The 26,709-nt window shown below is 48.9% G+C and overlaps 1 protein-coding gene across 8 annotated transcripts in view; it reads right to left on the reverse strand.

Annotated features, from left to right (window-relative positions):
* Positions 1 to 2,470: 2,470 nt before the first annotated feature.
* Positions 2,471 to 26,709, reverse strand: part of TIRAP (TIR domain containing adaptor protein) — a 156,922-nt gene continuing 132,683 nt past the window's right edge. For 7 of the 8 annotated variants that reach the window (XM_069614198.1, XM_069614197.1, XM_069614195.1 and 4 more), the window contains one exon: positions 14,487 to 15,318. In XM_069614198.1, coding sequence (XP_069470299.1) covers positions 15,236 to 15,318 — 83 coding nt within the window. In that variant the 3' untranslated portion in view covers positions 14,487 to 15,235. Of the gene's footprint in view, positions 15,319 to 26,709 lie in introns of all 8 variants that reach the window. The other variant, XM_069614200.1, reaches the window with a different exon arrangement.

Genomic DNA, 26,709 nt, shown 5'->3' on the forward strand with positions numbered 1-26,709 from the left:
GCACAGCCTCTGCATGTGTGACCTTGCCCCTGGACATCAGATGTGATCTGTGCATCTGCGTAGAGCCACTGCATGTGACCCTGTACCTGGAGATCAGATGTGACCTGTGCATCTGCGCAGAGCCACTGCATGTGACCCTGCACCTGGAGATATGTGACCTGTGCTACTACGCAGAGCCGCTGCATTTGACCCTGCACCTGGATATCAAATGGGACATATGTATCATGGGCAGAGCCGCTGCATGTGACCCTGCACCTGGCGATCAGATGTGACCTGTGCATCTGCGCAGAGCTGCTGCATGTGACCCTGCACCTGGCGATCAGATGTGACCTGTGTATCTGCGCAGAGCCGCTGCATGTAACCTTGATCCTATAGATCAGATGTGATCTGTGCAGTGCCGCTGCACATGACCTTGAACCAGGAGACCAGTTGTGAGCTGTGCATCTGCGCAGAGCCACTGCATGTGACCTTGCACCTGGAGATCAGATGTAACCTGTGCATCTGCACCTGGCGATCAGATGTGACCTGTGTATCTGCGCATAGCCTGTATGTGTGACTTTGCACCTGGACATCAGATGTGACATGTGTATGCGGAGAGCCACTGCATGTGACCCTGCACCTAGAGTGCAGATGTGACCTGTGTATCTTGCCCAGAGCCACTGCATGTGACACTGCTCCAGGAGATCAGATGTGACCTGTGTATCTGCGCAGAGCTGCTGCATGTAACCTTGAACTTATAGATCAGATGTGATCTGTGCAGAGGCGCTGCACGTGACCTTGAACCAGGAGATCAGACGTGAGCTGTGCATCTGCGCAGAGCCGCTGCATGTGACTCTGCACCGGGAGATCAGATGTGACCCATGCATCTGAGCACAGCGCTGCATGTGTAACGCTGCACCTGGAGAACAGTTGTGACCTGTGCATCTGCGCAGATCTGCTGCATGTGACCCTGGACCTGGAAATCAGATGTGCCCTGTGCATCTGCGCAGAGCCTGTATGTGTGACCCTGCACTTGGAGATCAGATGTGACCTATGTATATGTGCAGAGCCCCTACATGTGTGACCCTGCACCTGGAGATCAGTTGTGACCTGTGTATTTGTCCAGAGCTCCTGTATGTGTGACCCTGCACCTGGAGATCAGTTGTGACCTGTGTATTTGTGCAGAACCGCTGCATGTGACCCTGCACCTGGAGATCAGATGTGATCTGGGCAGAGCATGCTGCATGTGACATTGAACCGGGAGATCATATGTGACCTCTGCATCTGCACAGAGCCGCTGCATGTGACCCTGCACCTGGAGATCAAATGTGACCTGTGCATCGGCGCAGAACCACTGCATATGACCCTGCACCTGGAGTTCAGATGTGACCAGTGCATCTGCGCAGAGCCGCTGCATATGACACTGCACCTGGAGATCAAATGTGACCTGTGCATCTGCGCAGAGCCTCTGCATGTGTGACCCTGCACCTTGAGATCAGATGTGACATGTGGATCTGCAGAGATCCACTGCATGTGACCCTGCACCTGGAGATCAGATGTGACCTGTGCATCACCGCAGAGCCACTGCATGTGACTCTGTACTTGGAGATCAGATGTGATCCTTGCATCTGAGCACAGCCTCTGCATGTGTGACCCTGCACCTGAGATCGGATGTGACATGTGGATCTGCACAGATCCACTGCATGTGACCCTGCACCTGGAGATCAGAGGTGACGGGTGCATCTGTGTAGAGCCCCGCCATGTGTGACCCTGTACCTGGAGATCAGATGTGACCTGTGCATCTGCGCAGAGCTACTGCATGTGACGCTGCACCTGGAGATCATATGTGACCTGTGCATCTGCGCAGAGCCGCTGCATTTGACCCTGCACCTGGAGATCAGATGTGATAAGTGCATCTGTGCAGAGCCGCTGCATGTGTGACCCTGCACCTGGAGATCAGAGGTCTGATCTGCGCAGAGCCACGGCATGTGACCCTGCACATGGAGATGTCTGCCACCTTGAATCTGGAGAACCACCCTACACTGAACCTTGAGTTTAAAGTGCTGCTGCATGGATAAGAGGAGGCACAAGTGGCTGCATAGCATAGTGCAACTTGTAAAGCGGGCATGTGTATTCCTACCTGTTCAGTGTGCGCGCGATGGAAGCTTGAAGCGATGCCCATGGCGTGGTGCCTATTCTGTGTGTTTGAGGGATGCTTGCACTGCTGCTGCCTAGCCTATCATGGTTCACTGTGTAGTGGTTGCTTGCAGTGCGGCTGCCCGCCCTCCAACTGTTCATGCACCTGTGTGTGTAGGGGAACCGTCTTAAGCTAGTGTCCATATTCCACGTTTCCCTATTTGAGTCAAGTTTAAATTGCTGTCTGAGCTCTGTTTTCCATGTGCAAAGGAATTTTGCTTTATTTTATAGTATAGAAGAAAACAGTTCAAATTCACATTTTAATGGGAAGGAAAGGCGTAACACACAAAAGCTATATCATTAAGAAAAATATTTTATTATAGAAAAAAGACATAATTCTCATTAAAACTGTGTTAAATAATACACAGATTAAGGAACAACCCTAAAACCAGGTTATCAAAAAACAGGACGATTACATACACAACATCAATGTAAAAATAAAAAAACAACCATACCACATTAGCTAAAAAAAACAACATTTACAATACAAATATCAGTGAAAAATTCATTTGTTGCAATCTATATATAACACAACATGTTTCTGTCTGTTGACTCTTAGATGTCTGACATTTATCAGGGGTAGCTCGTCTTAAAATTCTACAGTTATCGTCCCCTCCAGTCCTGGTGGGCATGGATCTGAACTTGATCCTTAATGCAATCTATAAAAACATACAACCATATTAGAAAATTGTGTGTGCACCAACATTTTCCAAGATTTACCTACTTTTAATGACATATGTCAACATTACACAAACACGGAAGCCTGAATTAATAAAGCCACCCGTACCTAGTCCCCATTCGGGAACCCTTAGCACCAAAAATCTGCTGTAAACATATATATCTTGGGATCTGTGTATTCCAAGGATCCAATGTCGCCAATAATACAGTCACATCCAGCCGGATATCAGCTGCTTATATTAGTAATCCTTTTCAATGGATTTCAGTAAGAACACACTAGAGAAGAAAACATAACGACACACTGTGTCACACTGTAATCATGCCGGAGTATAAAAAGTCAAAACACCCCCTAAGGAACATGCTTGCACATACCTTGCAAAATGCGGTAGCCAAATGTGTTCCCAAAAGAGAATAAACCTTTGAGGAGAATGATCAGTCTTTAACGTGAAACGGCTACTGTGTCAAGTTTAACTCTTCAAACACAATCTGTGGAGATTAAACACAATAAGAAGTAATCAACCGCTGTGTTCCCTAGTGTTCACTAGGGTATTATTTAAACAAACAATTTTCCTGCAGTTCCAAGGCCACGAAAAAAGGCACATAAATGATCTACAAAGTGCGTCCCCAAATAAAGGCACATACGCCAATAGTGAGCCTCAATATACACATCCTAAGCCCGAGCTCAATATTTTATTTGGCCCAACAAAAACGCATCTCCATTTAGCCTAGCATATTAAAATGCTACACACTGCTGAGCCTCCGTATAGTGTTTATCCCCAAAAAAAAGGGCTTACATGCCGCCTGTCAAATGTTGTTAAACTTTGTGCCGCCTCCAAAGTGCAATATCACTCCGTTTTATAACAACACATGCACGTTATGCTCCACACTCGTGAGCCTCTGAAAACTGTTTAACTCAAAGACTCATCTCCATACTGCATCGCAAGAATTCTTAAAATCAGTGCTGCATCCACTGTCCAGTTTCTACTCAGTTTCAAAAAAGAGCCTGCATGCATGTAACCACGTTACCTAAGAACTAATGCATGCATCCCCAAAACAAAGCACAAGTTACAACACCTCATAACGGTAAACTTACCCGTAATGGACCAACAAAAGCCCAAAGTTCTTTTTCAACCGCCGATTGCTGTGGTTCAGGTGCCACCATACAATCCTCTCAACGCCATAGTTGTAAACACACAAAAAAACGCCAGGAAAGACTGTCTACAAGTAGCTTTTACCCATAATGCAAATGGCAAGGTAAAACAACACTAAAAAGGGACTCGTGAAGTAGAAAAGGAACTGTGAAAAAGGCACTAAGCACTTCTACATTTTGAAAATTCATGCCAGCCTACAAACTGACTAAAAAAGAAAATAACTTGGACAAGGAAGAAAACAACCACTAATGGAAAATACTCTGTCAAGGCAATCGCCTACAACAAAGGGCATGGAGAAATACCACACTTAGTCTAAAAAAACAGGGGGGGGGGGGCATTAATCAAAAAATGTTTTTTTGTCCGAGTAATTCAGAAAGACAACTCCTTGGCCTCTCTACACCAATGAGAACAGTAAGACTAGAGCCCCAAACAGGCATGGAACAGGGAACAACATAATTAATCATCTTAACCCAGGTTAGTATAAGGCAAAGAACTGTATATAAATATGCAGTCATCAACATGAAAAACAGAGCATGACAGATGTGTACAATGGATACAGCCAATAATGTCCATTATAACTCACATTATAAGAAGAGCACGGCAAGCTGCACAGGGAGGATAGGGCACCCAGAAGCATGGGGCCCTCATCATTACATAGCCCTAACATTATGTCACTCGACATCTTCATTTAATCCAAGCAAATGGCTGCAGGTTTTAAAGATGAGTTTTTGTTCTAAGGTGACTAGTCTCTGATCTATAACTTCTTTGCTGGGTCCAGAGATCAGATGTGACCCATGAATCTGAGCACAGCCTCTGCATGTGTGACCCTGCCCCTGAACATCAGATGTGACCTGTGCATCTGCGCAGAGCCACTGCATGTGTGACCCTGCCCCTGGACATCAGATGTGACCTGTGCAGCTGCGCAGAGCCACTGCGCAGAGCCACTGCATGTGTGAACCTGCCCCTGGACATCAGATGTGACCTGTGCATCTGCGCAGAGCCGCTGCATGTGTGACCCTGCCCCTGGACATCAGATGTGACCTGTGCATCTGCGCAGAGCCGCTGCATGTGTGACCCTGCCCCTGGACATCAGATGTGACCTGTGCATCTGCGCAGAGCCGCTGCATGTGTGACCCTGCCCCTGGACATCAGATGTGACCTGTCCATCTGCGCAGAGCCGCTGCATGTGACCCTGTACCTGGAGATCAGATGTGACCTGTGTATCTGCGCAGAGCCGCTGCATGTGTGACCCTGCCCCTGGACATCAGATGTGACCTGTGCATCTGTGCAGAGCCACTGCATGTGACCCTGCCCCTGGACATCAGATGTGACCTGTGTATCTGCGCAGAGCCACTGCATGTGACCCTGCCCCTGGACATCAGATGTGACCTGTGCATCTGCGCAGAGCCGCTGCATGTAACCTTGATTCTATAGATCAGATGTGATCTGTGCAGAGCCGCTACACGTGAACTTGAACCAGGAGACCAGATGTGAGCTGTGCATCTGCGCAGAGCCGCTGCATGTGACCCTGCACCTGGCGATCAGATGTGACCTGTGCATCTGCGCAGAGCCACTGCATGTGTGCCCCTGCCCCTGGAGATCAGATGTGACCTGTGCATCTGCGCAGAGCCACTGCATGTGATCCTAGACCTGGAGATCAGATGTGACCTGTGCATCTGCGCAGAGCCTGTATGTGTGACCCTGCACTTGGAGATCAGATGTGACCTGTGTATGTGTGCAGAGCACCTACATGTGTGACCCTGCACTGGGAGATCAGATGTGACCTGTGAATCTATGCAGAGCCCCTCCATGTGTGACTCTACGCCTGGAGATCAGCTGTGACCTGTGTATTTGTCCAGAGCTCCTGTATGTGTGACCCTGCACCTGGAGATCAGTTGTGTCCTGTGTATTTGTGCAGAGCCACTGCATGTGACCCTGCACCTGGAGATCAGATGTGATCTGGGCAGAGCCGCTGCATGTGACATTGAACCGGGAGATCATATCTGACCTCTGCATCTGCACAGAGCCGCTGCATGTGACCCTGCACCTGGAGATCAAATGTGACCTGTGCATCTGCACAGATCCATTGAATGTGACCCTGCACCTGGAGATCAGAGGTGACGGGTGCATCTGAGCAGAGCCCCGCCATGTGTGACCCTGAACCTGGAGATCGGATGTGACCTGTGCATCGCCGCAGAGCCGCTGCATGTGATCCTGTACCTGGAGATCAGATGTGATCCATGCATCTGAGCACAGCCTCTGCATGTGTGACCCTGCACCTGAGATCGGATGTGACATGTGGATCTGCACAGATCCACTGCATGTGACCCTGCACCTGGAGATCAGATGTGACCTGTGCATCTGCGCAGAGCCGCTGCATTTGACCCTGCACCTGGAGATCAGATGTGATATGTGCATCTGTGCAGAGCCGCTGCATTTGACCCTGCACCTGGAGATCAGATGTGACATGTGCATCTGTGCAGAGCCGCTGCATGTGTGACCCTGCACCTGGAGATCAGAGGTCTGATCTGCGCAGAGCCACGGCATGTGACCCTGCACATGGAGATGTCTGCCACCTTGAATCTGGAGAACCACCCTACACTGAACCTTGAGTTTAAAGTGCTGCTGCATGGATAAGAGGAGGCACAAGTGGCTGCATAGCATAGTGCAACTTGTAAAGCGGGCATGTGTATTCCTACCTGTTCAGTGTGCGCGCGATGGAAGCTTGAAGCGATGCCCATGGCGTGGTGCCTATTCTGTGTGTTTGAGGGATGCTTGCACTGCTGCTGCCTAGCCTATCATGGTTCACTGTGTAGTGGACGCTTGCAGTGCGGCTGCCCGCCCTCCAACTGTTCATGCACCTGTGTGTGTAGGGGAACCGTCTTAAGCTAGTGTCCATATTCCACGTTTCCCTATTTGAGTCAAGTTTAAATTGCTGTCTGCGCTCTGTTTCCATGTGCAAAGGAATTTTGCACCATTTGTGCCAGTGCTGCACTCGTTGAGTGTGCTAAGGAAGCTTGTGCCATGTGTTCCAGTGCTGCACTCGTTGAGTGTGCTAAGGAATCTTGCGCCATGTGTTCCAGTGCTGCACTCGTTGAGTGTGCTAAGGAATCTTGCGCCATGTGTGCCAGTGCTGCACACTGCCAGTGCTGCACTTGTTAAGAGTGCTAAGGAAGCTTGCAACATGTGTGCCAGTGTGCACTTGTCGAGTGTGCTAAGGAAGCTTGGCCATGTGTGCCAGTGCTGCACTCGTTTAGTGTGCTAAGGAAGCTTGTGCCATGTGTTCCAGTGCTGCACTCGTTGAGTGTGCTAAGGAATCTTGCGCCATGTGTGCCAGTGCTGCACACTGCCAGTGCTGCACTTGTTAAGTGTGCTAAGGAAGCTTGCACCATGTGTGCCAGTGTGCACTTGTCGAGTGTGCTAAGGAAGCTTGGCCATGTGTGCCAGTGCTGCCCTTGTTGAGTGTGCTAAGGAAGCTTGCGCCATGTGCGCCAGTGCAGCAATTGTCGAGTGTGCTAAAGAAGCTTGCATCATGTGTGCCAGTGTGCACTTGTCGAGTGTGCTAAGGAAGCTTGCGCCATGTGTGCCAGTACTGCACTTGTTGAGTGTGCTAAAGAAGCTTGCCCCATGTGTGCCAGCGCTGCACTCGTCGTGTGTGCTAAGGAAGCTTGCACCCTGTGTGCCGGTGCTTGCTGAGTGTGCTAAGGAAGCTTGCTCCCTGTGTGCCAGTGCTTGCTGAGTGTGCTAAGGAAGCTTGCACCATATGTGCCAGTGCTGCACTCATTGAATGTGTTAAGGTAGCTTGCGCCATGTGTGCCAGCGCTGCACTCGTTGAGTGTGCTAAGGAAGCTTGCACCATGTGTGCCAGCGCTGCACTCGTTGAGTGTGCGAAGGAAACTTGCACCCTGTGTGCCAGCGCTGCACTCGTTGAGTGGGCTAAGGAAACGTGCACCCTGTGTGCCAGCGCTGCACTCGTTGAGTGTGCGAAGGAAACTTGCACCCTGTGTGCCAGCGCTGCACTCGTTGAGTGTGCTAAGGAAGCTTGCACCTTCTGTGCCAGCGCTCCACTCGTTGAGTGTGCTAAGGAAACTTGCACCCTGTGTGCCTGCGCTCCACTCGTTGAGTGGGCTAAGGAAACGTGCACCCTGTGTGCCAGCGCTGCACTCGTTGAGTGTGCTAAGGAAACGTGCACCCTGTGTGCCAGCGCTGCACTCGTTGAGTGTGCGCCAGGCATCCTTGCACGCGGGGGCAGTTTGTGTGTCAGGGCGTTTGATGTCTGTGTGGTGGGGGCAGTGCTTGATGGCCATTATGCCTAAGCTTGCACTGTTGCTTCATATCGTCCTTGTTTCTCTGAGTGGGATAAGGGGCATGTGAGTGTGTAAGAGAGAAAGTCGGCTTAAAACATGCTGGTGATGGTGAAAGGGAAGGGTGCTATGGGCAAGGGAAACGGGGGCATGCAGGTGCAGGGGAAGAGGCAAGAGACACGTTTGGGGTGGGGCATGCATGTGATAGTTGGAAGCACGAGGGGTGCATGGAGAGAGGCTGGGGAGACATTTTAGATAAGGAATGCAGTGCTTAGCGGTGGGAGGTGATGGGGCGGCAGCAACATTATGTATCGCCTAGGCTTCCAAAAGACCCAGCGCGGACCTGGCTGCATGCTGGAAGCGAATAACGAGAACCCCGTTACACGGCGGGACTTGCAGGCGAAAGTTCCAAGAGACATTGGGATGCGGCTGAGAGCTTAAGTCCAACCAGAAGTGTTGCTGGGGGGGGGGGGGGGGCATAGGGGATTATAGCACCAGGTCTTTTGGTTGTAGCCCTGGATATAATGTAAGGGTCTACATCAAAAAGGCTAGCTAGCCCCCAGTCCTGACAATCCAGATATTAGTGTAGCCCCAGATCTTTTCCAGACCTAGCAACACCCCTGAGTCCAATACTTGCTAAGGACCTTAGAATTCAAGCACAGTGTCAAACTAGATGAACCAACTGACAATCTGGCCATGCCGTTTAAAAAAATTAAATGTTTGAACGCCATCAAATTGTTTGCATGATCGTTTATTAAGAATGGGTCAACCTGCACAGTATTTTGCTGCTGGCATGACCCTGGCACAGCCTGGGGGTCGTGTAACCAGTTCAACGCACTCAACGCTGAGAGCGGTCACTGGTATTTCGAGGGGAAAACCGACACATGGTTGTAGTTCTCAAAAATTGACGTTGTATTCATCAATGGCAAATTACCAGCAAGGACAAGATCTCTTACACAGTCCTTGGCTTGGCCTCCTCATGGCTCCACTCTAATCTCCAAGGGGTTACCCAGGGCTTTGTGTTTGGGTAGCAGGTTCCCGTGGTTCCCAAACTGTCTGCAGAAGGGGCCCCCTGGGGCCAAAAGGTCACCGGGCAGTAACAAGAGTGAGCACACAAGCTGGGAATAACTAAACCACTCCACACAGCCACTAGACACAAGGACACAGGAGGATGTTCCTCCTACTGCAAGGTTTATTTTAGAGGTGATAAAAGCAGCCATAGTGACTATATCATGGTGAACTTGGAATCCTGGTGTACATTAAAACCTTTTGAGATCTATGAGAGAAGCGAAAGTGATCATAATCTTTTATGTTTGACCCTCTTTGCCAACTTATCTGATAATATAGCTCTGATAACAACTCGGTTACTCTGTCCCACAAATAAAGGGCGTAGATTAGGATGGCACGACACAGTCTTGGGGGTATTTTGCCATCGGCCTATCAGCAACTGCTCCCGGTACTTGAAGAGGTGATGGCTCCGGGTTTTGTGAGTGATAGAGTCATTCTCAGTTCGGCTACTTCCATCCCTTCTATTTTGGCAAATTTCCTCCCAAAACCAGCGAGTGTGACGAAAGATCTACAAACTCACAGAGAGCGGGTATGACCAGGAGTGAAGGGCAGCTAAACGAAAGCTTCCGAGAGCACTCAAAAATAGGGACAAAGGTGATCACTATCTAGCCTAAACTCTTAGGAAGGGATATAAGACTATCAGAGGTAAGAAGAAAAAAGCATGTTGTAAATGACCTTTGGGACTCACTAAAGAATTCCCTGGTGGAGAAAAACCTCAGGAAATTCTGGAGACTAGTGCTTCCAAACGGAAGTGCTTCCAACCAAAATCCCGTTCAAGCATCCATCCCAGAAAAAACAAAAGTTTGACCATTTTTCAGCTCTATACCAGGAAAAACAGTATGATTCTACAGGCAACCCAGCGAATACTTCTCTGTGTAGTAGGCCTGTTCTACCGTTCCTTGAAATAACCCTTGAGGAGGTGGCTGAGGCCGTGTAGAGTCAGAGCACAGTTCAATCTCATGGTCCTGACTTCGTGCCTGTAGACCTGTATAAAAGTGAACCTATAATCTGGGTGCCCTATTTGTGTAGGTTATTTAATGTAATCCTGTGCACCGGTAAAAAAGAACCTTGTGGAACCAGATGGGAATTGTAGCCATTTAAAAGAAGGGAGACCAGGGAGAACCTGACAACTGTAGGCCGATCTCCCTATTAGACGCTAGTAGTAAGATCTTTGGGAAAATACTCCAAATTAAATTAGAAGCTTGTGTACAGGAGCAGGAGGCCTTGAGCCACCTGCAAGCAGGCTTTATCAAAGAGGTAAGTACACTTGATCAGGTATTGAGATTTTACCTAATGATAGACAAATATGTGACCATGAAAGAGGGTAGCCTCCATCTCCTTTTTGTCGACCGAAGAGCAGCGTTTGATAGCATCCTGAGGATAGCGTTACGGCAAGCTTTAGCTGCCAAAGGATTTTCATCCCTCCTGTTGAAAGCTATTATGGAGCTGTATACAGACTCGTCAGCCAGAGCGAGATTGGGCCAGGGTGGCGGGATCACCAAGACCTTTGGGGTAGAAAGGGGGGTAAGACGAGGTTTCATACTTGCCCCTTCCTCTTTAATCTCTTATTTTATGGGCTACTACTTGAATTCCCAATGGATGCATCTGATGCACCAACGCTAGCGGGTGAAAAAATTGGATTACTGTTTTTTGCAGATAATGTTGTCATCTGGTCACGTACCCCAGCAGGGTTGAGAAAACAAACAACCCATTTGCTTAACTTCGGTAGGAATAGAGGCTTGGAGGCTGATGCCGACAAAACGAAAGTCATGAGGTGTGGCAAGAAAATGGGTCGATGGTCAAGACTGGATATCATTATAGAAGGTGTGAAGACTGAAGAGGTAGGAGACTTCGATAATTTAGGGATAAGGATTGCTGCGTATGGCTCGTGGTCAAAACACGTTTCTAGGGTCAATGTGGCCTGGACAGGAAATGCAAGGGAATTCTAGCGATTGCCAATAGAGCTAAGCGTAACTCTATTGCGCAAGCGCTGGAAATATACAGGGCCCTGGTTTTGGCTGGTACCCTGCATGGTGCAGAAATATAGAGCCCTCCCAAGAGGAGTGCCCTCGCAGCTACCAAAAACAACTTTCTGAAGAGACTACTACGGGTTCACAGTAGTACTCCAGATGTGCCCCTCCATATGGAAATAGGTCAACCCTGCATTACAGATCAAGTAGCTGATAAACCGCTATTAGCATAATTGACCTAAAAACATTTGACCTAAAACATTTGATCAAATATTTTGGACCTTTTTTTGGTCAAATTTTATTAAATATATATATGGGGGTAGGTACGGGTATATATAAGGTTGAGGGGAAGTGGGAGGGTAGCGGGGGGTCTCTCCCCACATTTTAGACCAAAAATAAAGGTCAAATAAATTCGATCAAATGTGATTAGGTCAAATGTTTAGGTCAAATAGATTCAAACCGTTAAACCGCTATTACTCTGGGTCCGCATCTGGTCCACCGAGTCCCTTGTGAAGGTTAGGGAGGCGCTGAAAGACGTCTTGTGGTACGACTGGGCAAGTCCCTCAGGTGATTTCCCCACATAAGGAGATTTCTGTATTTGCTGAAATTGGAAGAAGTGTGAAATAAACCCCAGGCCATTGGTGGATGCACCAGACCGGATTTGGGGAGAATATGTGTTTACAGCTATCAAAGGGGTTTAACTACTTATTTTGCAAGGATAGGTTTGCTCTGGCGGATTACTTGGCTATTATTGAAGATCCGGCCATGCGCTCTTTGTTTGTACACAGGCGTTTGGGCAATCTACCACGCGCCTAGGTGGAATTGTAAACATTCACCTATGTGCCCCTTTTGCAGTTCCGATAAGGAGCATTTTCTTTCTGTTTGTCCCTTATTGTGTGTGGATATGAGGAAAAGGAATTTGAAAGCCTGGATGTTGAACAGAGGTGTTCGAAGGCCGCTGGATGCAGAGAACGTATGTAAAAGTGTAAGGACAATGGCTGCCTTCTTAGCAGTTAAGACCTTTTTGGCAAGTGCATCGAGAAGAAGAGAAGTCCTCATGAACATCTTTACCTTACTTTAATGCATTTGTAATGCACAATCCATGGACTCGTAGGCATAAGGGCGCGGACAACACATAAAAAAACAAGATACAATCCTGCACTAAACAGTATTACTCAACTAGGAGAGCCCAGGCACAAAGTCAGGCAAACAGCAGTGTTTTCAGCTTCTTCTTGAATGGATCTAAATCACTCTGACATCTAAGATCCAGGGGCAGGTGGTTCCAATCTTTAGCAGCTGCAATAAAAAGGCTCCTTTTTCAACCTTCACTGACGTGCATCTGGGAATTGTCAACTGTTCCTGGTAATTAGATCTTAGGGATCTCCTATGTACCTTTTCAGAGATGAGATCCTGCAAATAGCGGGGCATTAAGCCTTGTCTGCATGTAAAAGGTGATAACTAAGAGACGAAAGAGCAGACGGGCCTCAGCGGGTAGCCAATGCAGAGCTCGCTTGGAAGCCGAAACATGGGGCCTCATTACGAGGTGGGCATTAAGGGATTACCGGTAATCCCATACCGCCCTATTACGAGTTCCCTTTGCGGGTCCACCCTTAACGCCTTGTTTTTACCAGGTGTTAAGGACGGGACCCGCAAATGGACTTTGGTGCTAATAACGGTACAGCAATTTGCAGTATCGGTTATTAGCACCTTCCCCATTCCCATTGAGCCCTATGGGGGCTCAAATGGGAATGGTGAAGGGCCCTGGTGAATGGGGAATTACCGCCCCCGCCAACCTTGGAATGGGGCGGTAATAGCTCCATTCACCAGGGCGGAGTCGGTAAGAATTTGGAGGCAGCCATGGCGCTAATAGCGCCATGGTTACCTCCAAACTCCTAATGAGGCCCATGGTCTCTGCGGGATAAACCCATAAGCACCCGCACGGCCCCGTTTTGCACCACCTGTAGCCTATTACACATCATTTTATAAACAGAGTTCCAGCTGATAGTAGTTTCTTGATGTTCAGGGTTTTACTGACCAATGCCTTACTTTGCATATTTTATTTTATTCATAGTCTTTTATTGATTCATATGAACTTTGTTTGTTTGCTATTTGCATTATTGCAATGGTTTCATCTACTCCCTTGTGTATCTGACGTGTGCATTTGTGCCTGCTTGGATGCAACTTTCATGGAATTCCCACCGAAAAAGGCTTAAATCAAAGCGAGAGTAAACACCATTAGAACCTTTGCTCTCAGAGCCACCTGCACACTTCATCACCCACACCCCCTTCCACACACAAAACATAGCTGCAGCAAAAAGTCCCAGCAACTCGACACCCGGACTGATGAAGGAGGCAAACCTAAACCAAGCGCCGCGCGGGAAGATCAGGTGCGGAATGAATTCATGCTCCACCCAAACTGCGGATCTGCTGTGATGACAAAAGTCAGATCGCCGGGAAGCCACAGAAAACCACTAACTTTGATTCCTGATAGAAATTTGAATAAAGAGAAAGGCACATCAAAGAGAAGTAGGCCTGCATAGGAATGATGGAGGCAGAAATCTACTCTGAGAAGATCAAGGCCACACCCCCACCGGGGGAGCTTATTGATTCCCTACGATATGCTCCTGATGCATTGTGCAAAAAGTGATCTCCAAACAGGTGTGGCAAACATCAGTGACCAAACGCAGTGTTTGCAGAAGATACACGTGGGAGCTATGAATCGCTGACTTCCTAGGCACACACGCTGCTTTATGGACTGCCGCAGAACATACGAGGCACATACGTTTTCCACCTCCTTCCAGAATGTCTGGGGGAGCCCTTTCTTGTATTGATGCCGAATACAGTTTGCTCCACGCTTTCGGCTCCTGCTGCACCCAAGGCCACACGACCCAAGAATAATGCTGTGGGGATCTTTCCCAATAAGGCGGACCTCCGGTGCTGTGGCGGGCTGTAGTCAGGCTTAGTTGGCATGGGTGTTTTTGGCCGTGAGCCAATGTGTACCCCATGAGACAAGTATAAAGTGTTGAAGATGGTCCCTTGCTCCATCTGGGGTCAGCGTACAGATTGCAGAACAGGGGTACTACGGTTGGGGAGCTGTCGCAGTACCAAAAAAAGCCTAGTAATAATGTGGTCTTTTCTGATCAGGTATACATCTATTTATTTATTTATTTTGTCATTTATGTAGAGAACATAACCCAGAGGCATGTAGGATCTGGTTGCGCAACTTTGGCCAAGTAGCATGTGTTCAGGCGTTCTCTTAGCAAGCCCAGTGCAGATGCTCTTGCAATATATTAGGCGAGGCCGCTGGAAGGTGCAGACCAATCGACTGTGTGGCCTGGTTGAGCACAGCAGCGGTTGTAATGATAAAGCGGCGCGGTTTGAGAGGTGCACTATTAGTCATGAAGTCTGCTTCCTGTGGGGCAAAAGAGGGTGGCGCATCACAGGGGAACTCTAAAACTTTGGGCAGCACTTGCCGATTTTGGCGGATCACCCAGAGGGTCCAGCCTTTTGGTCAGCTCTGACTTTCCAGGACAACAGGGTTCCTTTGTGCACCAGAGAGGTAGATGCTGCCTTGCCGCCCCCATTCCTGGGCTTGGGCAGACAACTTGATACGTAATGTTTCTTGTTATTGTCTCTTCCTCTGCTAAACATCTTTCACTCTGCTTCATGGCATTCCAGAATGGACGTCTCACTCATGAAGATGGCCAGCCATACGATAAGTCTGTATCCAGAGAGACTAGCGCACCACCTATTACTTCTGGACATTGTCAGACCAGGACATAAAATAAGTCATCCAAGGAGGTAACGCCTATGCATGCAGCCAGGGCGGCGCTAGAACGCACTTCAGCCAAGGTACTGTTACGGCTTGTCCACATCTCGAGGATTTTGGCTACTTCTCACGCTGCTTTTCAAGTCCTGGGCCAGATGAAGCAGCGCTGCTCATGGCTATCGCTCTTCGTGCCTCTTCGAAATCTGAAAAAGGGAAAAAAGAAAAAGAAAGTTGTAACAATACAGTTGTGGCATGACATAATTTCATCTTCAATATTGGAGCCTTGCCCCTTTGATTCCATCAGAGGACACTGTTTGGGTATGTAAGCAAAGTACAGAATTAAGCAGCTCCTATCTCTAACCCCATGCTTTACCTTAACTTTCCTCTGACTGCCATTGGCCCTTATTAAAGGCACTGCAACTTAAAAGAATGGCCAGAATCACTGGCCAAAGGTGTCACTTCACAAACTCGATTGATGATGCCCAGAAATGCAGCATTTTTAAATTCACAATAATTGGACTAGGTTATTTAGTCCATCAGAGAAGAGGCCGCCATCTAACAGACACAGATACTTTCCAGTCTCACACATGACGCGTCTCATCGGAAATCCAATTCTACTTAGTTCATTTACTCAGAGGGCTGAAGGGCAAATTGGCGCAGCTGTGACAGTGTGACAGACGTGCTGAAATAAGGAGCTGATGGAGAATATACAATTGAACAACTTAATTTTTTTAACTGATTAGTATGTTGTCAGGTTCGGCCCTAGGTTGGTCAGGGTCAAAGGGTCACTGCGCTTCACCTTTTACAAAGTTTTCAGAGTTTCAGGAGGGATGACTCCCGAAGCCACCATACCTGATCCTTCGATACGGTCTGCTCAAGCGGCTGTTGTGGAAGGGCTGGGTCCAATCTGCTGCGTGCCTTGCAATTCTTTAATATCTTCTCAAGGTTTAGGAGTTCTAGCTCCCATATCTGGCATGCATTGAGATCCTTCAAAGTCTTTTGCTAGCAGTGTTGGAAGAGCTTTGACTTCCCTGTTGAACCTTTGTGGATAAGTGCATATCCAAAGGAGGTTGGAGAAGTCTTTAATCCCTTTTGGTAGTGGCCTGGCCAGAGCCGCAGGTCTTTAGAAGGCGTGATGAGCGGAACGTCTGCAGAATTACTGAGTCGCAGCAACGCGGAGCAGCACTGTACAGGCAACATCTGAATTGCCAAATTGGTATGTAGATTTGGAGCAGGGAGGACAAACCCTGTGTCCGGAGCTGCCAGTGAGTTTCTGGCTCGCTTCAAGGTGGAGGGACACTAGGCAAGGAATTTGTCACCCAAGTTGGAGGTGTCCATGCACCCATCGACTAGAAAGCGGCATCGCAGACAGCTGGAGCAGTTGAGGAGAGGTGCAGCGCAGGAGATCCTACGAGCTACCCTACTCTCAACATTTAAAGAACTATATACATTTTTAAAACGAGAAAGTGACGTCATTTCTTTTAAAGTTAGGAAATCGACAACCCCTCAAGTTCTCTTTTCCAAGATGTTCTAGGACTTCGTAACCAGCATGTGTTGCAATCCGACGGCCTCTTAACTTCAGAATGTTTTATGAGCTGTATCGCTTGTGTTCAGCATCCAAGAATGTCTGGCGAAAACAAAACAATGGATAGGGGAGAGCTTCCGCCAACTCAACAAAGCCAAAACTGAATGTACTCTCTCTGGGACTTGCAACCGGAATGCCCTAAAAACATCACGACCCCCACTTACTATTTGGGCATCAAAGGCAAAAACCTTGGAGTACATGTGACAATAATGACCGTGGACCTGCAGATCAACAATGGGGTTGTCTGCTGTTTACTTCAATTAAAACACCTCAGGCAACTAACCCCAATTTAGGCTACTTGACGTAAAATTGCAGTGATCGGGGCAGCAATCGATCCATGTCTGGATTACCCAATAAAACAATCCACCCTCCAAGGGCAGCAGGTGATATGTAGGACAAGCAACAGAAACCTGGATTGCCTTCCTGTTGAGTCTTCACTCTGATCCCAACCTACAAACGTTTAGTGCCCTTTTTAAATCCCAGTTTTTCTAGACCCAGTCACAGCCGAGTGAGCAACAGACAGCATGACCAGAATGGTAGGTCATAGGATATGATATGATATATGATATGATATGGCATTTATAACGCGCCTATACAAAAGTGTTTCGAGGCACGACGAGGCAAACGAGGGGGAACAGAGGGAGGACATACAGCGATCTTACTAGGCCAGGTGTCATTCAGATCGCGCAAGTGCATGAGAAGGGGGAAAGGGAAAAGTGCGTGGGGGAAGGGAGAGGGGATAGAGCAGTACATGGGATAGTAGAATAAATAAGATAATCGAACGACCAGATGGTGGCAAGTGCAAAGTAAGAGCAGACATAAGTGCTGGTAGTGGGACTGAACGGATACAGAACAACAGTCTCCATGTGGGGGGTTGCCAGGGAGGCAGTGCAGGTGTGCATTTTGCGGGACCTGTCCCTGAGATCAAAAGGGTGGACAGGTGACCAGTGCAGTATCAACCAGGAATTCAGTAGGGGAGAGGAGGAGAGAAACCAGAAGCAAAGAGGTAGGTTTTGAGGTGCTTCTGGAGCCAGAGATGGTTCTCCTCAAGTTTCAGGGAGGCATGAAGGCTGTTCCAGAGAGAGGCTCCTGCCAAAGAGAGAGATCTACTACAAACTTGTTGCTTCGAGAAGCCGACTGACCCTGAGGGATTTGGAGGCCGATGAGCGAAGAGCTTGAGAAGGAAGATATTTGGGAAGTGAGAGTTGAAGGTATTGCGGCCCCAGAAGGCCTTGTGGACAATGCAGAGGGTTTTGAACTTAACCCTCACAGCCACTGGGAGCCAATGCAGAGATTTCAGTCCTGGAGAGATACGATCCCTGGGCTTGAGGCCAAGGACAAGTCTTGCAGTCCTGTTCTGGATAAGTTGCAGAGGGCGGAGAGTAGAGGCAGGCAGATTTAGGTAGAGGCTGTTACAATAGTCCAATCTAGAGAGAACCAGGGCTCTGGAGACAGTGAGCTTCTGGGGGAAGAAGAGGAAAGGAAGAAAACCTCTGAGGAGGTATAGCTGGTATTGTGATTTCTTAGAGATGTCAGAGATGTGAGGAGAGAAGGAGAGTGTGGAGTCGAAGATGACCCAGAGGTTTTTAGCCTAGCAGGTGTGAACAGGAGGAGGGCCAAGAGAGGCCGGCCAAAGAGCTACAGGGAAGGAGGGAGTGGGTGTGCCAATGAGTAAAATCTCAGTCTTACTGGCATTAAGGTGGAGGTCATTGGTGGCACTGCATTCCTGGATAGCAGACAGACAGTCAGAGATGAGGGAAGGGGAGGCGGAGGCCGAGGGTAGCCAGAAAATGAGCTGTGTATCATCCGCATAACACTGAAAATTGGGGCAGAGAGCGGCGATGCAGTGGGCTAGGAGTGCCAGGTATTGGTTGAACAGCCAGGGAGAGAGGTTAGATCCCTGGGGGGACACCACAGGTAGAGACAAAGATGTCAGAGAGGAAGGACCCAAGTTGCACCTGGGAGGGTCTGTCGGAGAGGAAAGAGGTCAGCCACGCCAGAGCCTGACCAGTGATACCCAGGTTATCACGGAGACAGTTGAGCAGGATGGCATGGTTGACAGTATCGAAGGCAGAAGAGAGATCAAGCAAGATGAGGACACACGGTGTGTTGGAGTCAAGGTTGGAGAGCAGGTCTTCACGGATGTTCAGGAGAGCAGCTTCTGTGCTTCTGGCAGCTCTGAAGCCAGACCGTTGGCCATGAAGACAACCAACAGATTCAGTGTGGAGATTTAGCTGGGAGATGGCTAGTTTCTCCAGGAGCTTGCCCAGGAAGGGAGGGATGGAGATTGGGCGATAGTTAGCCGGGCAGGAGGGGTTGGCAGAGGGTTTCTAAGAAGGGAGTGCACAAGGGAGTGCCTCAAGGGGAATGTGAAGACTCCAGTGGCGAAGGAGTGATTGTAGAAATCAGCCAGGGCAGGAGCCAGGGAGTCGATATGGTCCTTGATAGTTTTGGAGGAAAAGGGGTGAACCTGTTTTGACGAGACTTTCATAGATCGGACTTGTCTAGAAACATCGTCAGCAGAGAAAAGGGGAAAGGCAGAGAATGAGGGAGGGGGCGGCTGCAGAAGGGCCAGATGAAGAGCAGAGGATGGAGGGAGGGAGGCGACAGGAGGAGAGTGAGGACAGGATGTCCTGGGTCTTTATTATAAGAACAGAAGACTAAGGGATTAGGGTTTTGCTCAGATTTCGAAATGGGAATCCAACACCACACAATATAATACGCGGCTCTATAGTTCTATGATCCCCACGCTTTCCTTCTCCTCAATCAGTGTCACCTTTCTGGTGGGGAAGCAAAGAATCACTCATAGAGGCTGATTTACAGAAGCCTTTTATAATGGCACAATCCCATTGAAGAATGCTCTGTGAATCAGGCCCATAGACTCTAGCGGTCTAAGTGGCCCACACTTCTTTCATTGCAACAACAGTAGATGTCTTGGCATTTGTACATGTCAGGATGTTGCACATAGTCTTTAGAAGATACCAACACCACCATATCTGGTGCTCTGGGCTGTCTGAAGGGGATACCTACATTTCACTGAATCCAATTTCACCTAATGAGAAATCTTCGAAATATATTTTCTTCGAATTCGTTTGGGTAAGTGGGTACATTTTAAAACATAGATGGGTGGTGTAAGGAGATAGGATAAGGTAGGGGGAAGTGGGGGTGGGGGTTCCCCCACCATTAATAAAAAAGAATGTTAAGACATTTGTTTTCGAAGATTCCACCTTTAGGTGAAGAAGATTCGGGGAAACCACATACATCCGTCTGAACAGGGACCAGGTGTCAGACTCTTGAGATCCTTTGCAGGATCACAGTGGGCCCTGATGTTGTTAAGTTAAACCTGCCCGAGTTGGTGCCCGAGACTTCCTTGGGTATGACTCCTCCACCACACCAGAGGTCTCCCTGCTGGCATGAGGCTAGACTAGTCCTCACTTCTCTTATCACCTCCCTACCTGGGATACTGACTTTACGCTCTCCTGTGACCTTTAGCCTCTACTGCTCTGTCTCTCTCTTTTCACTTTGGCATTCTACAACACTCTTTTCCCTTTTCCTCCTTTCCTCATCTGAGTCTTTTCCTCCTCCTCTTTTTGTGCCACTTCTACAGTCTAATGATACTCTCTCCTCCTAGTTTAGACTGTGCCTCCCTCAGCGATGGTTTCTCCTCTTCCACTAAACTGCTCCTCTTCTCCCATCACCTCCTCTCCTTCTCTCTCATTGGTCTCCTCTGCCGCTCCAGCCTGCTCCTCTCCATTCCTCTGTCACACCCTTTGTGCCTCTCTCTCCCCAGTCCTCTCTCTTCAACAGTCTCCTACACTGCTCCAAACTGCTCCTCTTTATTAATGGCCTTCTCTCCCCTACTTCTATACTCTTTCCTCTGCTCATCTCTTTCTTGATGGTCTCCTCCTCCCCTGCACATTTCTCCTCTGTTGCTCCTCCTCTTCCTCCTATACATTCATGAGGCGCCTCGCGGTTTGCTTAAATGACTGACAGTTGGCTACGGTTGGCGAGTGAGTGATATAGTAGGCGCGCTCTTGGATAAACTACAATGCCACTGCCTGTTTGAGATGTGCGAGAGGGGCTGCCATTGTTGCAGACTCTTGGATGGTTTGTGGGGCAAAGAGGCAGCGCAAGCGCACAAGTGGTTGGAGGTACTGAGGATGGGAGCCAGTTTGAAAGACGAGGTGGAGAGAAAAAGCCGAGTCAGGAGGAGGCGATGAGGACAGGAGAAATAATATTTAGTTTGAAGGCAGAGGAATCGGACACAACAGTTGGAATCAACATATGGCCTTCTCTTGGGGCACTGCGTAATCCATGTGTCACCAAAATACTGCCACGCAATACCTGTACATGCGATTGCTTCTGTTACTTGCTTTTTTCAAGTGCATCAACCTTTGCAAAAAGCTCGCCTCTTTGTATGCAACACCATTTTATTCTCACTGTTGGTTGTGTGACTCCTAGAACATAGTGACTATTATTTCTACTTTACTATTAGTGTCAGACTATTTCATTGCAGAATGTGGTGTGGGTGTGTGTGTGTGGGGGTGTATGTGTGTTTTAAAGGTGCACCAAGTGAAGCTGCTTACACATATGATGTAAAGATGTGCATTTCCTGCTCGTTTCATATTAGGTCCACCTTCCCTCCTTGAGTGATATTATTATCATTGGCACAAGCAGAGGCAATAGACCGAGTATAATAGACCCCAAACTATAACAAACCCCTGAACCTCAAGAAGCCATTAAAAAGATATATATTCTTTTCACCCTATTGGACCAGACTTTCGGTTTAACACTTAGCCCACTAGCCCCCTTTCCCCCCAGGCCCTAAGTCCTCTGGATGAACAAGGAAGTATAGAACCCTAACATAGTCTCTGGCCGGGCCCCCTTCTACACCAGTACTTATGATGCACTGGACCCCCAGGAATGTTGCCGCTAGCCTATCCAGCTGTTAATTGTTCTGCCCCTCCCCCAGCATCCTTCTATCACTACCCCCCTTCCCAGCATTATGAGGCGGTTCCATGCATTATTCTTCACTGTAGAAACCCCACTACAGATGCATGAATAAGACTGGAACTACAACAGTGGTAACACTCCAGGTTGCAAGATACTAGCCAGCAAAAACAGTCACTCGCCACCCCCTATCTACACATACACACAGCACACACATTCTCACTCGCCAGCAGTCAATTCTAACTAGCCAGTGGCCAGTGCCAATGTTGCACCCTGGCCTACAGGCCTAGCAACACATGAAGAGCCTCTGCACTCTCTAGAGCACATGAGGCTAATGATGGAACTCTTAAATATCACACAGCATAGGGCCAATAGTGCAAAAAGCGATAGAGCTGAAGTGCACAGGTGGCTGTATAATCAGGAAGGCAGGCATGGAACAGAGAGGTTTCCAGGCACATGTTCTCTTGGTTTCAGCAATCAATACTTAGATCTAGAGGTTATGATGGCAGAGTGCCCGCTGAAGTGTGCGGATCCAGTACTGTAAAAAGGATACGTATATTGAAGCGTCCTTTGTTCAGAAATGTGAGGTATTTCAAGAGATCTTGGAGAATATATCCTAGGCGGAAATGGAGAAGCAGGGAAAGGAGATTTCTGTAAACAGGGACTGAATAAATTACACCTAAGATGGCCACCTGAGCTAAACGGGCAGTCACTTCCGGGTTATGGGAAGGTGAAGCAGGATTTACGGTTACAGTCACTGGAAATTGCAGCTTGCCAACGCATTCCTCTTAGTTGTTAGTTTCCTGGGTTCTGATGACGTCTCTAGTTGGCAGTCCTTGTTCCCTCGGGCTCTGGAGTCGCCAGCACAGGAGTTAATGTCACGACCAAGCCATTGGAACACCAACTGGCACCCATTGTGGACTATTTGGGACTCAAAATGTATCACCATAATCCTCCCCGGGCAATACCTATTCCTATTTTTGTCTTTACTTTGGTACTTCTTTATTTCATTTCACAAACTACATATCCCATAATGCACTTTGTGGCTCTTGTCCTTTCCCAGCTATTCCTATACAGCAGTCTTAAAACTACAATCCCCATAAGCCTTAGAGATAAGTGTTGCTTTTACTTTCCCAGAGGCAGGAGGGAGGAGGCAAATTACCTTCAGGGGTGGTGCTCCAGGTGCTGCTAACAAGCCTGCTTCAGCACGGGGCAGTATTTATGCAGCTGTCTGCAGGAGCCAAGGGCTCTTGCATTGGGTTCACTGCCAGCCCCTCATGCTTTCATCCTTGGATTTCTGCTGTGTCCTGTTGCTGGTGTTTCCAGAACCTATTCCAGTGCCCTGTTCTCCCTGCCCTGAAGCCCTGCTACTCTGCCTGCACTCTGCCCTGCACCTCTGTGCTTCCTGCCCTGCTCCCCTGCCTGCAGCCCTCTGTTCCCTGTCTGCGGCCCCTTGCTCTCTACCACCAATTCTTTTGTTCCCTGCCTGCAATTCCTTGTTCAGTTCCCATCGTCTATGTTACCTGGCTTCAGCTTCCTAGATTCCAGTCCTAAGTAACCTTATCTGCCTGCAGTCCTGCCCTTGTTATTACAGTCCAGAGTCACAGTTCCTTCTATTCCTTGTTCCCAGTCTGCAGTTCAGTCCTTGTTATACGAGTTTCAATCCTGAGTTTTCTAGTTCCTGGTCTACACTTCAGTCGACTTTTCCTTGATTCCAGCCCTTAGTTTCCAGTGTGTAGTTCCAGTCTACTGTACCCTTGTGTTTAGATTCTTGTCTTCTTGTTTATTATCTTTCTTTCTGTTCTCTGTCTTGAACCTTGCTCACTTTGACTTCCCGTTCTTTCTCTGGATATTTTTGTTACGGTTTGTGTGCTCACTTGTGCTTGCCCAATTCCTTTGTACAGAGTTTGGCTGCTGGGATTTCCAGCAGTCAATCTCTGCCCCTTTCCTTTGCCACGTTTCAGTATTGTACCTCATGCCATATTGTTACCAGTGTGCTGGTTCCTGTTTCAAGAGTGTGACAAGACTGACCAAGTGGTGCCATAGTGTTTGCTATAGACTTATTTCAGAAAAAAAGGTAGGGGATTGCCTACCTAAACTAAAGGAACTCAGGTGCTCGTCTGGAAGTCCATGAAAGTCCAAATCAAAAAGCTCCTATGCTATCCCCATCGCTACAATAAACAATAAAGTTCTGGTTGTGATCGTGACCCAGCAGAATGACTGCCTTCTCCTAGATGCAAAAGATGCCAAGTCTTCTCAAAGTAAAAGTTCCAAGCTTTTCATAACAAATAAACAGTTCCATGAGATCCTCGTGGGGCTAGGAGAATGACTCTGTTCTCCTAGCTGCTTTGCCAATGTTCTTTATAGTTTTCAACAAAACGTGTAGTTCTTTCAATGAGAGTTTAACACACTCCACTTCCTTTGTACCCTTTTGCTTTCCCCCACTGGGACGACGAAGATGCTCCCTGAGTTCCCCTCGACTATCCAGCACCACACTCTTGTGGAACTGCCTAGGGTATTGCAGTAGAAAGTAATTTACAGCTTTCTCTGCTTCCTCACGATTTACAGTCACAAATCTTCCTGGCAACCTCCCGGATGTGTACTTGTTCCCTTTACCTTCTCCTGGGGAACTCTTCACCGGTTTCGGCAGGGGTTGCGGGACTACTTCCTGTGCTTCAACTTCTTCTTTCACACTACTTCCACAGCCTTTTCTCTGCGGCCAATTGTTACTGGTGGTCTCGGCGCAATTGTTGATCCACTCGGTCCACCCACGACAGGTCACGCCCCCACCACAGTCTCTTGTACTCTCTGCATATTTGCCTGCGCAACTCTGCTGTAGGCTACAGTAGGCAGTCTCAGCACCATTGTCGTATCGGATGGTTCACCCACTACAGGTCACGCCACCACCTTTCCGCCCCTCCAGGTTTACGGCACCAGTTCCCAACCGACTTGCAAGGCGTTTCTCTGGCGTCCTGCTGTTTGTCTCTTTAATTTGAGAGATGTGCATCGCTGCAGTCTCCCGAAGCCCCAGCTCTACCTTGCAAACTTTGACATGGCCTCCTCGCTTAGTGGGTTCTCCTTCTTGACGGACAACAGCTCTCAGCATACCAGAACCGCATGGGCCATTGGTCATCAACCACGGGTAAGAAGACGACAAACAACCCATTCCTTTTTTGCTGTTCAGTTTAAATAGCGGGGATGGCCCCAGCGTAACGTCAGTCCAATTGACAACTGCTGATCGAGCTTTCGTCCTGCTCAATTGTAGCGTTCTCAAGCTCTTCTTCGTCCCGTACCTATGACATTAGGGTGGTTTGATATTTTACAATAACACATTGTTTCGGACATGAGCTTATGTTTAGAAGGTTCAGGCATTAACATCAGCCTGCCGGGCTTGGGTTTAAAGGAGCGGTGTCTCCCAATCGCGTCCTTATCCCCAGAGGAGTAGTGCCCTCTCCATGAGATCATCCTGCATGTTACCACCCCTGGGGGACTATTGGTTAGTGACCTCACCTCCATAGCCTAATGGAAAGGGGCTCCCCCTGGGGAGAAGTGACACTATCTGAAGGATCGTCACATACCCTTCCCCTTAGTCTTTCAGCTTCCCCATCTAACCCCATAGGAAATCGAGCCACATTTTTTTTTTTTAAATCAACATTTCCGGGGGCGCCTTTGAGCAGCCAGCAAGATGGCCGCTTGAGCGAGGAGCTCCAGCCTCGCACAAATCCGTGCTTTCATAAAAACCTGTTTGTGCTGTAATGTGAGAATATTGAACTGCAGCCCATACAACATCAGACCATCGGATTACTGCTGGCGAAATCTTGAGTGAAATCAGACTGTGCCGACGGTGCATTCGCTGTCCGAAAATCTGGCCCTGCAGCCGCCTCTACTACGCAGTGCCAGTGAGGCTCTTGGCTCGCCGCCTCTGCGGGATGAACCACCTCCCGGCCCAAGGCCGTATGCGGGACTGAAATATCTGCGGCTGCTCCCTCCGGAGCTGTCTTTGCGGCGGTTGTCGAGGAACTGACTGGCTGGGGGGCTGTCCCACCTCTATGCGGCGGTGCCGGTTGTGGAACATTGCTGGGGACCCCGGCTGATACCAGACCCCGCGGGGTTCAGTTGGCTGTGCCCGGATGCCTGCATGCCACCTGGGGACTTGGCGGGCCATACTTGCAGGCCGTAGAGGAGTGGCGACCTGCCCCTCAATCCGGAACCGTTGGGGGAAAAGCTTTCCTTGAGGTCATGGCCGCCCGGGCTGCGGAGCCTGGACCTCCCCACCTCTGCCTCGGTGGAACGCAGGAGTGTGCCAATTTGCAACATACGTCGTCCTGCTGCCGTATGCCTCGATCCTGATCCAGCCATCGGACGCAGCCGGACTCTGACCGTGGGCGGCACCTGGGTGCCCGACCGCCTGGACCTGGGCTTGCATTGGACCCTGCTGAAGGTGGGTGACCACTCCGGCGTCCGGTCCCTGCCCCACTTCCTCCTCACACGCAGTTTCCCCACTGTGCCGGCAGGGCAGGCCGCGCTCTCCTGGCTGGATCCGTGACCTACTTCCTCGTGTCCTGGGCTCAGAACTAACTGGCCCGACACACCTAGGAACGCTGCGGGCTGAGGAGCAACTGCCTGACATCCTACAGCTCCTACTGTAGTACTAGTTGTACATGTGCCTGTGGCAAACCCTCACGTCACGCCTTCAGAACCACAGCATCCCGTTCTGTGGCCCCACTGACTGCTGTGCATGCTTCACACAGGAACTCCCACCCTTGAGGCCCAACTGACCTCGCTCACTCCGGGGTGCACCACCCTACAACCCCTGTTATAACAACACCCTGCTTTTTGCCACGCTTGCACCATCCTAGCAACTCCTAATGCATCGGTTCTATTTAGGGGCTTGTAACACTGACTGGGCGGCCTGGGCCTCTGTACACCTCCTCATTGCTGAGGCCACTTGATCTCTGGTGAACAACCCTGTCATCTTGTGCTGTGCTTTGCCGATTGGACCCCTGGGTTGACCTCTTGCTGGTGGTGTCTGCTTGGCCTGTTTGGTCTTGTGTGGGGT

This window comes from Ambystoma mexicanum, chromosome 9 (assembly GCF_040938575.1).
Source record: "Ambystoma mexicanum isolate Mex_15411 chromosome 9, UKY_AmexF1_1, whole genome shotgun sequence".
Classification (NCBI taxonomy): Eukaryota; Metazoa; Chordata; class Amphibia; order Caudata; family Ambystomatidae; genus Ambystoma; species Ambystoma mexicanum.